The sequence below is a fragment of the Anopheles coluzzii genome, chromosome 2 (genome assembly GCF_943734685.1).
Source record: "Anopheles coluzzii chromosome 2, AcolN3, whole genome shotgun sequence".
In the NCBI taxonomy this organism is placed as follows: Eukaryota; Metazoa; Arthropoda; class Insecta; order Diptera; family Culicidae; genus Anopheles; species Anopheles coluzzii.
The window spans coordinates 105,576,908-105,589,484 of record NC_064670.1 but is presented as its reverse complement, the minus strand read 5'-3'; the positions used below and the strand labels follow the sequence as shown (position 1 = coordinate 105,589,484).

Sequence of the window (12,577 nt, the reverse complement as noted above, 5' to 3'; positions counted from 1 at the left end):
GTCGGAGCGGAACGTGATTTTTATTGCACAGATACAGCTGTGCCGGCATTCAATTAAGGAAGCGTAAAACCTACGAACGCCACAGTGAGGTGAGAGTGAAGCTGACTGGAAGGAAGTAGCGTGAGGTGTAAATGCATCATAAATCGAATGATACGTTCAGATTGCGTTGGGAAAATTGTAATTCAAAGTGACATAAAAATGAGGCAATGTTGTAAACATTAGAGCAACCAAACAGATGTTAAATAATATAAGTGATTGATAAAATTCTTTTTTTTTTCGTACGCTCCTGTCTCAGGTTCTGGCTTACTGTAGACTGTAAAAAGTAAATAAAATACATGAAATGGCTAGCATAACAATTTACAATTGACTGTGACATGACAATTTACAATTGAATGAAATGTCAAACGATCTTATAAACATTTACAATCTTATACTTTATACAGTAAATCCCTGAGTTAGGCGGGCTTCTAAATTAAATAGTTGTTAGAGTAAATTGTTTCGGCTTGATCTATCAAATGTCAAATGTATCTATTTGTCGAATTTTGTTAATCATTCAATTCAATAAGGTTCAAAATTGAAATAATTATTTCCCATAATCTTCTCAAATAATCTATTTAGTGGCTAAAACGTATCACTTCAAGAAAATTTACACGAAAATTGGTACTATTATGGTAGGAAACTGTAAAATTCAGCTTACGGGACAATTCAAGAATCGCAGTTTCTTCTCGGTCTACATTAATGACGTATCTCAGGAACAATCTGTAGTGTTATCTATCCCAACAAAGCGTTTCAGTAAACATTTTGATCATTTATATTCAAATTCGTCTCGTTTACGTCCTAAAAGTATGCTGAATTAATATAAGCTTTGTTAAACGTATGACTTGATCTCAATATCAGTGTATAAATTATCCCATTACTATAAAAGCTTGTAGCGACCAGAGCTCCATCTGGTGCGCACACCTAGAACTACCGACAGAAAATGTTTAACGGGCTAGTTAGGCAGGGACTGCACACAAAGCTAGAGCAGGACAAACAGTGGTAGCATGCTGCACCGCAGCTATAAAAACGGTGGCTTGCTCCATACACGCTCTCTCTCGTCCTAAACGTTTCAACACCGACACGCGCATATCCGTCCGGCTTACCCAACACACTTCTTCTCCGGCAACTCTCGAACGAACAACACTAATTTTCGCGTCTCTCCCGAACTCACCGTTCCGCGGCTTAAAAGAAAAAAATAAATCGAATTCTTCCAAAACGTAGTTCGCAAAGCGTGTTGCGTATCTCTTTAAAAAATTAGGGACCACTTTTGTGGCGCCCCTAAAACTGGTGACCCCGACGTGATCCGCAACCGACGCCGCGAATTCGTACGTGAGTGTGTGTGTGTACTACGCATCGCAAACTTGTACCGCGTTGAACGTGTTAAAACGTGCCACCGGCAGCGGAGATCGACGCAGAGAAGACAACGTGTGTGTGTGTGCCTACGACCGGGAGTGCTACCAGCGTTAGAGGTACCGGCAACGCAGCTGGCCTCCCCCCCCCTTTCCCTGTAAAGTGTGCAACGAGCGCCCTTTCATCATTCACAGGACGTTGAGTGCGGGCCGACGAAAAAACGCAGCAACGCCGTGTTAGTGCGCCCGTAGCTACACGGAGCGTTCCTGCATTCAGCGAACAAAAGAACCCCCCGCACACACGCGCGCCGCCTCGAAGCGAGACAAGCGCACACACACCATCATCGGCGCAGCAGAAATTTTCCATCGAGCTTTCGACGGCTGACGCAATCGACGCAATTCCTGGAAGCGGATCGACGACAATCTCCGCTGGTGGTCTCCTCGACGCCGATCACCGCCTCGCAAGCTGTTTCTACACCTCGTGCTACTGGGAATTTTCCGTTTGTGTGTGCTTCCATCTAAGGGTGCGATCAAGAAGGAAGACACCAACGTCGAGTTGCGCACGCAAATTATCCAGCCGTAGCAGTAGTGACACATCGCCGCTATCACGATTTTTTCGCTCGAAGGCGAACCCGCTTGGATCCAGCTGACAAGAAGAACGACGCCGCCATTTTCTGTGCACCATTTCATCGCAAGTGAGGAAACGACATTTTCTCCACCCGAGAAGGAAGACGACGCACGCGGCTTCTGAAGCGTTTTCATACCGATCGACCGCAACGACGACACCCTGGTTACGTGAACAATTAAGGTAAGATCCACCCTTTTTATTCACTACTAACCCCGACGCGGAAAGATGCAGCGCAGCCCGCAACAAGGTGCAGCGCCGGTCGCCAGCCCTGCAGTTGCCATCAGCCCTGCAGTGGCCGACAGTCCTGCGGTGGTCGCCAGCCCCGCAGCTGGACTCCCCACACCGAGTCCATACTTAATCGATATGACTCCTCTCGCTCGTGACGCCTCTACCGACCTTCCGGAGTTCCAAGTCGAGACCGTGAACGCCATGCGTCTCAAGCCGCCCGAATTGGATACTGCTGACATCCATACGTTCTTCTACGCCTTGGAGAACTGGTTCGACGCCTGGAATATTTCTCCGCACCATCATGTTAGACGTTTTAACATCCTGAAAACACAGATCCCTACGCGAATTCTTCCCGAGTTGCGTCCCATTCTCGACAGCGTACCAAATACCGACCGCTACGAATCCGCGAAGAAGGCCATCATACAACATTTCGAAGAGTCTCAGCGAAGCCGCCTACACCGTTTGCTATCCGAAATGAGCCTCGGCGACCGTAAGCCTTCTCAACTGCTAGCCGAGATGCGGCGAACAGCAAACGGTGCAATGACCGACTCCATGTTGATCGATCTTTGGATCGGTCGGCTGCCGCCCTACGTTCAGTCCGCCGTGATCGCGTCCTCTCAAAACGCCGACGAGAAAGTTAAGGTAGCCGATTCAGTGGTCGACTCTTTCGCCTTGTACAATCGCTCCGGTCCGTACCAAACCATCGCCGAGGTGCGGAATGAGGAGGTCAACCACCTTTCACGACAGGTAGCCGAGCTGAGTCAACGCTTAGAAACTCTAATGAACCAGAACCAAGCTCGTGAACGCTCACGGGCCCGCTCACGCTCTCGCAATCGCAACACGAACCAGGCTACTAATCCTAACACTAATGGCTATTGTTTCTACCACGACCGATACGGACAGCAAGCGCGTAACTGCCGCGCTCCGTGCTCGTTTAACAGCCGTCCTCAAAATAACGGTACTCCTACTACTTCTGCATGACGGAACGCGGGAGACGTCCAGCTTCTAGTCGATTCGATATCATCGGCCAGTCATCGCCTTATTATCAAAGACTATAAAACTAACCAACCCTTCCTTATCGACACCGGCGCCGACGTCTCCGTAATACCTCGACAGCACAGCTCCGTTCCTTGCAAACCATCGACCATGAAACTATTTGCCGCTAACAGCACGCCTATCCCAGTGTATGGAGAGTCACTCTACACGTTGGATCTTGGTCTTAGACGCGCCTTTCTGTGGAACTTCGTGATCGCAGACGTGGGTACCGCAATAATAGGAGCCGATTTCCTCCAGCATTTTCACCTTTTAGTGGACTTGCGCGACAAATGCCTCGTAGACGCCTTAACCAACTTACGAACGCCGGGTGTTCCTGATCTACATCCTGGGGAGCCAACCGTAAAGGTGTGCGATTCGACTTCGCCAATCGCCACCTTGTTGAGGGAATTCCCTGGGTTGACTGCACGGACCGCGCTCGGAACGCTCCTGCAATCCGACGTCACGCACCGCATAGAGACTACTGGACAACCGACCTTCGCCCGTCCGCGTAGGTTGTCCCCCGAAAAATATGCTGCAGCTCGCGCCGAGTTCGAGTCTCTCGTACAGCTAGGAGTGTGCCGACCATCTAACAGCAGCTGGGCCAGTCCTCTGCACATGACGAAAAAAGCAGACGGGACGTGGCGACCCTGTGGCGACTACAGGGCCCTCAACGCGAAAACAATTCCCGACCGTTACCCACTACCTTTCTTGCAGGATTTTACTATGCATTTGCAGGGAAAAACCATATTTTCTAAGGTTGACCTGCACAAGGCTTATCACCAAATCCCGATACATCCCGAAGATATACCGAAGACGGCGATCACAACTCCCTTCGGATTGTTCGAGTTCACCACGATGCCCTTCGGCCTACGAAACGCTGCGCAGACTTTTCAGCGACTCATTCACGATGTCCTCCGAGGTCTCGACTTCGTGTTCCCATACATAGACGATATGATTGTCGCCTCGTCGTCAGAGGAAGAACACCACGAACACCTGCGCCAGCTGTTCCAGCGTCTCGAACAACACCACCTGGCCATCAATCCGGCCAAATGCGAATTCAACCGAAGAGAAATTGCCTTTCTTGGCCACTTGGTCAACGCAGAAGGAATACGTCCTCTCCCAGAACGGGTACGAGCGATCAGCGAGTTGAGTAAACCAGCGACGATAATGGAGCTGAAGAAATTCCTCGCGATGATCAATTATTATCGACGCTTCTTGCCCCATGCTCTGACGACACAAAGCATCCTACTTGAGATGACACCGGGGAACAAGAAGAAGGACAAGACACCGCTAAAGTGGACGCCCGAATCTAGCGAAGCATTCGACCGATGTAAAGAGCAGCTACAACAAGCCGCGCTTTTAGCTCACCCTGCCTTAAACGCAGAGTTGTCACTCTGGACAGACGCATCCGACTTCGCCGCTGGAGCCGTTCTCCACCAACGTATCGACGGCCAACTTCAGCCCTTAGGATTTTTCTCCAAAAAGTTTGAGAAGGCACAGCTCAACTACTCCACATACGACCGCGAGTTGACCGCTATTTATCTGGCTGTACGACACTTTCGGTATCAGTTAGAGGGTCGTGAATTCTGCATCTACACGGACCACAAACCTTTATCTTTCGCTTTTCGCCAGACTCTTGACAGCTCCTCGCCGCGTCGAGCCAGACAACTCGACTTCATTGGACAATTCTCCACCGACATTCGCCACGTATCGGGAGAAGAAAACATAACCGCCGACCTACTCTCACGGATCGAAATTGTAAACGCATCACCTGCAATCGATTTTGAACGTCTCGCCGAAGAGCAAACAAACGACCCTGAGCTCGCCGATATACTCAGCGGTAAAACACGAACCGACCTTTTCCTTCAAAAAACGCCGATACCAGGAAGCACCCAATCGCTATACGCTGACTGCCCTGGTGGAATAATCCGACCGTACATCACAAAATCATTCCGGAATCAGCTTCTACACGCCGTACACGACCTTAGCCATCCTGGAGCGAGAGCCACTGCCAAATTAATGACAGAGCGATTTGTTTGGCTGGATATCAAAAGGGACGCTCAGGAATTCGCCAGAAACTGCTTGGCATGCCAACGCGCTAAGATAGGCAGACACACGAAAAGCCCGCTCGTACCGTACCCGGCAACGCAAGACAGGTTCAGCCATATAAACATCGATATCATCGGGCCATTTCCAATTAGCAACGGCAACCGATACTGCCTCACGATCATAGACCGATATACCCGCTGGCCGGAAGCTATACCGATTCCAGACATGACCGCGACTACGGTTGTATCAGCACTGCTGTACCATTGGATTGCACGATTCGGAGTTCCGTCTCACGTGACAACCGATCAGGGACGACAATTCGAGTCCGCCCTGTTCAAGGAGTTGACGCGAGCCCTTGGAACAAAACACATTCGAACGACCGCGTATCACCCGCAGGCAAACGGGTTGATCGAGAGATGGCATCGCACTCTCAAAGCTGCAATTTGCTGTAAAGATACATCGAAGTGGAGCGAACATCTCCCACTCATACTGCTCGGATTACGCACTACATTCAAGAACGACATTAATGCGTCACCTGCAGAACTCGTGTACGGAACGACCCTCACCATTCCCGCCGAATTTCTCGTCGAAAAACCGCAACCAGCCCTGGTCAACCAGTCCGACTTTGCCAAGACACTCCGAGAAGCGATGAGCAAAATTCGACCTTCTAACACCGCCTGGCACACCAACCGAACATCGTTTGTGCACTCCGACTTGAACAAATGCTCGCATGTGTTTGTGCGCAATGACACCGTCCGTCCCGCGTTAACCACACCTTATCACGGCCCATACCAAGTACTTACTCGAAATTCAAAGTCTTTTCAGATCCTACTAAACGGACACCCCTCGCTTGTGTCCGTCGACCGCCTAAAGCCAGCATATACAACCGAAGGAATAATCTCGTCAGCCCCGCAACAACCGTCACCCGACCAACTGCTGACGAGCCAACGACACGCTACTCCGGTGGCCCAACCACCGTCGACGCAACAATCGACGATGAGCCAGCGTCTCACAACTCCGATGCCCGGACCGTCGACGCTCGACCAGCTGCCATCGTCCAACCAGTCGTCGCTGCCAGATCAGCAGCCAACGGCCACACAGTCGCCTTCGACCATACAGCTGCCGTCAACAAACCAACCGCCGATAGCCCGGAACCGCGCCACACGAACATCACCCATGCCGTCGCTACAACCAGCCAGAGCAACCACCAGCTTCGCCCCACCACCGCCTATCTTACGCAAGGATCAAAACGTATCGACCGGTGTTACCAGATCTCAACGAAGAGTAGTAATTCCTCTGCGATACCGATAACACCGATCTAGGAGGGGAATCCTGTAGCGACCAGAGCTCCATCTGGTGCGCACACCTAGAACTACCGACAGAAAATGTTTAACGGGCTAGTTAGGCAGGGACTGCACACAAAGCTAGAGCAGGACAAACAGTGGTAGCATGCTGCACCGCAGCTATAAAAACGGTGGCTTGCTCCATACACGCTCTCTCTCGTCCTAAACGTTTCAACACCGACACGCGCATATCCGTCCGGCTTACCCAACACACTTCTTCTCCGGCAACTCTCGAACGAACAACACTAATTTTCGCGTCTCTCCCGAACTCACCGTTCCGCGGCTTAAAAGAAAAAAATAAATCGAATTCTTCCAAAACGTAGTTCGCAAAGCGTGTTGCGTATCTCTTTAAAAAATTAGGGACCACTTTTGTGGCGCCCCTAAAAGCTCTTATGCTGAGTAGAGATCAATTGATCAGAACCAATAGATAATCGCCAAATATAGTTTTTATTGCTAATAAACTCAATAAAAGCGAGTTACTCTCTTACTTTAATGAGCTTAAAGTGAGCCACATATTTCCCAATAGGTCAACGATATCGGCAATTGTATGGCTCTATACTTTTCCTGTTAATTAAACAGATAAACAACTGTAAAAAAATTATCTGTAAATAACTATAAATGAAGTTTTTGTCAAATAATTTTAATGTCTATAATACCTTTATTAATATGTTGTATCATGGAAAATGTCAATACTAATAAATTTAAATGTGAAAACAAATACTTTGGTAAGTATATCTTCCTCCATTGATGACCGCCCTTAACAACGATTGTGCCAGATTACGGCCGCACCGTCTTACTACCGGAACTAAATTGTTTATTTTCACCTCGATTGCACCCTGTTTAACGCATAATTTCATCCAAAACTACATCGTAGCTTTAACCCTAAACATATTAAATTACCCATTTGCTACAAGTTAGCTAATCGTGTACCGCCTTTGCTAATTGACAATCGCTTCGCTCGCCCCGCCTCGGCGCTCATCGGGCGTACTTTGCCCCCACGAAATGCCGCACACCCCACTTAAAGTTGGCATTTTTGTCCGTTTTTATATAAGTGTGAATCGGACCACTCGTACCGTGGACAGGCATCTTCCGTCCATTTCCGGCAAACGGCGGAGCGCGCGATCGTGGATGATCAGTGCCGTGCGGCTGCCGTTGAGCTGCGCCACCGTTTTTATGCACCGTCGCATCGTCGATGAATCCACCGGCCAGCTGTGCCCGTACCCGCTCCGGGCGTTCGTTCGCTCCGTGCCCTTGCGCAACCCTTGGCGAAGATTCACTCCCCGCTGCCGGTGAAAGATGTTCGGTGCGGAGAGAGAGAGAGGTAAAAGATTTATTAAAGTGGTTGAAATCGACCGGAAGAAATGTGATTAATGCCTACCTTTGCCAATCGATTTCGCTACTGTGGCAGCGCGTTGCAGTTCACCGAGCGTTTGGTGTAGCGTTAGCAGAAGTATTGCAGCCAATGCAAACCGACGGTACGATCGTGTCATTGTGATTTCTTGTCTGGGCTAGGCTAGGCACGCTCCACCTCGGTTGACAATCAATCACAATCAAGCGACACCTGACGGGTGAGTTGGTTTATTTATAAACGTTTGAAGCGCGTGTATGTATGTTGTCTTTGACTCTCTCTCTCTCGCTTTCTGCTCTTGTCTCTGTTGAGGTGTTTTATTGACTTCTTTGCTCTGTTGCAGTTCCGTATCTATTTTGTGTCTATTTTTTATCTCGCCTTTATCTCTTTTCATCTTTGCATTCTTTGCTCAGTTTCAATGAGCACTTTTCCATTTCCTCTGGATGTTATTTCCCCCTCCCCTTTTTCTCTCTGCGCTCGTAATCGTAACTTCACGATCGGATTTTCTTCACTCGTCAAGCTGATTGCTTTGATATTCGATTGATTTTTCCTCCCCTATTTTCGGCACCGGAAGCAGGTAAGCTAGGCAATCCAAAATTAAGAAAAAGCTAATGAAAGTAAAACCACACTCACACCGCGAATGAAAGAAAAACACAAACAAAAGCGAAAGAAAAATAAACGGCGATGTAAACACATAGAAGAAACGTGAACACGTCACAGACGAACGTGCAAACGGATGCACACGGATGCGGCAGAGTGGGCTGGCTGTGAGCTGGTTGGTTACTGACAATGAAACCCCGTTGAGTGTGATGTGGTTGTGCTTTGATGTGGTTGTGCTGTAGTTGTTTTTTGCACTTGATCGGAAAACGGTGAAAAAAACAGCAACCAAAATGGAACGGATTTAGCGGCGAAAAGGTGCCGACAAGCTGTGGCTCATTTTTTCGTGCTGAAAAATGGAAGTTCGTTTGGTTGCCATTTGGCACCGGTTGCACGGAAAGCACCGAGCTTCACTAATGATGAAACCGGGACCGTAATGAACCGAGCGTTCCGAGTAGTTTCCGTGGTGATGCTCTAACAAAAGCGCTGACCACGGTGGGGAGGAAATTAGAATTCCAAAATTGTTACAGATGGTGAGTAATGTCGGCGACGTAATTGCAATAAAAATGGGTTTTTATAATTTAATTTATCGCTTCTTCATTGCCAGTTTCAATTCGTATGGTTTGATTGTATACTTTGAGCTTGAATCGTTTGTGTTAATTTAAGCTGTAATTAAATGAAATGTTGGCATTTCTCGGTAAAATAGGTTGAATACTGGTAGATAAAATACTGTTTTTATATCCTTTTCATCATTATTCAATTCAATTCAATTCAATTCAAATCAATTTGAGACCAGTATCATTGCCTACTCTTGTATTTTGCTGTAAATAATATTGAAAAAAGTTTTTTTTTTAATTTTCCATATTCTCACATTTATTTCATGCCATTTGTTGTGCAAAATGAATCGTTATTTCAAAGTCGTAAAATCTTTTTCCCACTTGTCCTCTTTTCAATTGTCACTTAATATTAGAGAAATGGTAATTATATTATGACATCAGCAACATTAAGATTTTATTAGCTACCAAATAATTCACATAAAACATTCTGTAAAAGCTAATAAATAGTTATTGATGATTCTTCAGACTGATTCTTCTGATACAATTAGATTTTTACGCATTACTTCTGACTAGTAAGAAAAGCTTGGATCAATTAGAAATTTTCAATGATTTTGACCTTTGACCTTTTTAAATATTCGTTGCTATGACATCTAGATCGAAGAGAAATTGCTTTGAGTTTTAAAAGGGTTTTAAGCCAAATTGGTTGCCAAAACTAAAAACATTCAATCGAATCCAAAATATACATATGAAAAAATCAAGTGAAACACGATCAATAAGTCTTTAAAAATGGCAAATTATTTGATTTCCACAATGAACATTTTGATTTCTATGCACACCTTTTTAATTGTGTTTTCCAATTTTGTTTGTACTAAAATTTATAATTTTGCTCATAAAAACTTGTTGAAATAACTCTATAAATCATTCCTTTCTTCCCGCTTGTCTTATGCAACCACTGCCACACCTGCGCTTGATTAGTTAAAGTGAAGTGAATTTATACGGTCACATTAACCGCATGCAAACTACCCTCACCGTACTCGTAACACTGCCACTCCCCCGACAAACTCCACCGATTTGCTACCCTTTATTGGTTGTGCTGCTCCACTTCTCAAGCATTAGATGGCAAGCATTTCCAGCCGCCCCACAGAAGCCCAAACGGAACAGTTTGCCAAATCTAATTTGCCAGTCACGTTTGGTTGACTTTTGTCATATAAAAATCATTTGCATATTCACCGAACCGGCCAGTATGGATTGCTGCTCACTATCGGGCGCAAGTGGTCCTGCCCTAACGGTTGGTTTTGTGCTGATTTACCTTGTTGCACCGAGATGACATACTCACGTCCTGTACTGCCAGGCTGCGCGGTGCTGTACGCACTCGTTGCGCTCGGTCTTCCGCTGGGAAAGTACGCTGCCGGAAGCTATCTGCGCGACGTCGAACTGATCGGACCATCGTCGCTACAGCTCGAGCACAACACCGTCTACTACTATCCCAGCTACGTCAGGGGTAAAGATCCGGTGGAAGAATACAACGCGCGTCGATTGCACGTGGACACGGGCAACTTTATGGAGCAGGAGGACGATCAGCTCGAGGAGGGTGAGAAGACGCTACATAGAAGCCAACAGCAGCAGAAGGCACCCGTCGCTGATGCGGATTGTTGTTCGAAAGCGAAACGAAAGCGGAAGTATACGCGTGGACGTGCGCATCAATCCAAACAGCGCGCACCGGATCCGATGCGCGTGGTCGATGCGCAGACGGATCATGAGTATAATTATTTAAAAATTCGCAAAGCAGCCGCGGGGGTGCCACGGTACGTGCGGGACGATGTGGAGCTGTTCGATATTGTGCGGCCAGAAAAGCGGACCAAGGAAAAGCGTCCAATTAGGCGCAGAACACGAACGGTCGTCGGTGATGGTGGCAATGGTGAGCGTCGGTACGAAGAATCCGATCCACAAGTGTTTGCTTACGAACGGTCGGATGTGGAACCGATCGAGAGGGGAGTATCTAACCAGCCCGGGAAACAGGAGGATAGTCAATACTTTCAGTAAGTGCTGTGTGTGTTTGTGGCGGTGAAGTGGTATAGCTAATATCCTCATTCGTACAGGGATACATTCCAATTTCAAAAGTCCCCACTGGAGCTAGAGTTTGGCCACTTGTTCGAATCGAACGACGGCTGGGAAGAGCGTTACGAGCGACAAGATCATCAGAATCATAGACATCAGGGAAAAGTAATTTAATCAACCGTTTTATGTGTTATACTCCCAGCACATAAGCTTTACTGTATAATCCCTGTATTAACCCGAGCATTAACTAACAACCCACTAACGCACTGTACACGCTTCCCCTTATCCCTCCTGTAGATACGCTGAAGTGTTCGGTGATGGCTCATTCACTGCCGGCGCAAGGCGAGGCAACGATCAGCACTACGTCGAACAGCTCGAACGCGGCTCGCACGGTATCGGGGTGTTTCAGAAAAAAGTATGCTCTTACTGCACCATCCAATCCATCCATCCATCCAATCCAATCCAATCCATCCAGTCCAGAGACTCGCTCACTCGCTAACATCACATTCAATTTCCTCTCTGACTCATCCGATCCGAACGTTGCGGCGGCAGGTTAAATGGGCCGACAAGAGCGGTGGCTTCGGCGAACACTACTGGGACCTGAACCACATCCAGCCGAGCGGCGTTTCCCACCGATAGACGGGCGCGCGCAGAACACCCCGTACAGATTAAGGCCACGGCGCGGAGGGGTCAATAAAAATGCAACCTCCCCAGCGGACAAATGTCAAGAGCATGTCTTGAGCACGCGAATCCGACTTCGATCCGAGCAACTCCCCGAGGTGCCCTTTTTTCTCCCATTGCTGGAAAGAATTGCGCGCCGTAGATCACCGGCGAGATGTGGCTGGCGTGAATGATTTATTTGGCAAATAAATATTTAAAAGAGCATGATTGAGGTGACGTTTGTGAGCGAACTGTGTGTGCGCCAGCCGGAGCCAAACGATGCCTTTCGTGGTAATGATCTACTGGTTCGTTGAGGTAGTCCAAACGATGCTGGAGTGTATTTGTTACCTGCGCGTTATGTTGCTTAGGCTGTAACATTAGGCGAATTAATATGCAACCAATATTACCAATAATGTTTTAAGCAATATGATGTAAGCCTTTCCCTCTGCGTAAAAATATAGTTAATAATGTTATGGCTTTTCATTGAAATAGACAGATCGATGCAGTATAAGCTCGACCAAACCGTTTTACAACGTTCAACTATCAAACCGTAGCACTTTAGCATTTAACGCACTTGAAATTATATTAAATATTGCCCTTTTTCTGTATATTCAATGGTCTTATATTCATTTATTTGTAAAAAGATGACGTTTTACGCAATATAACAGTTAATTCTCTTCAGTGTC

General features: G+C 47.2%; 3 protein-coding genes across 4 annotated transcripts; 2 read left to right on the top strand and 1 right to left on the bottom strand.

Moving 5' to 3' along the window:
• Positions 1-2,241: 2,241 nt before the first annotated feature.
• Positions 2,242-3,225, top strand: LOC120961312 (uncharacterized). Its single transcript, XM_040385014.2, has one exon. It carries the CDS (start codon positions 2,242-2,244, stop codon positions 3,223-3,225), a length of 984 nt encoding a protein of 327 aa, XP_040240948.2.
• A 4,152-nt stretch (positions 3,226-7,377) lies between these two features.
• Positions 7,378-8,841, bottom strand: LOC120961431 (uncharacterized). The gene is made up of 2 exons (XM_040385147.2): positions 8,050-8,841; positions 7,378-7,954 (listed from the first exon to the last, which is right to left on the bottom strand). The coding sequence occupies exons 1-2, from the start codon at positions 8,159-8,161 to the stop codon at positions 7,647-7,649; spliced, it is 420 nt and encodes a 139-aa protein (XP_040241081.2). The 5' UTR covers positions 8,162-8,841; the 3' UTR covers positions 7,378-7,646.
• A 1,273-nt stretch (positions 8,842-10,114) lies between these two features.
• LOC120961432 (uncharacterized) lies at positions 10,115-12,328 on the top strand. Of its 2 annotated transcripts, XM_040385148.2 has the most exons (3): positions 10,115-11,212; positions 11,529-11,646; positions 11,784-12,328. In XM_040385148.2, exons 1-3 carry the CDS (start codon positions 10,497-10,499, stop codon positions 11,868-11,870), a joined length of 921 nt encoding a protein of 306 aa, XP_040241082.2. In that variant the 5' UTR covers positions 10,115-10,496; the 3' UTR covers positions 11,871-12,328. The 2 variants fall into 2 exon arrangements, with proteins under 2 accessions (XP_040241082.2, XP_049461255.1); XM_049605298.1 differs by lacking the exon at positions 11,784-12,328 and having other exon boundaries at positions 11,273-11,618.
• The last annotated feature ends 249 nt before the right edge of the window (positions 12,329-12,577 follow it).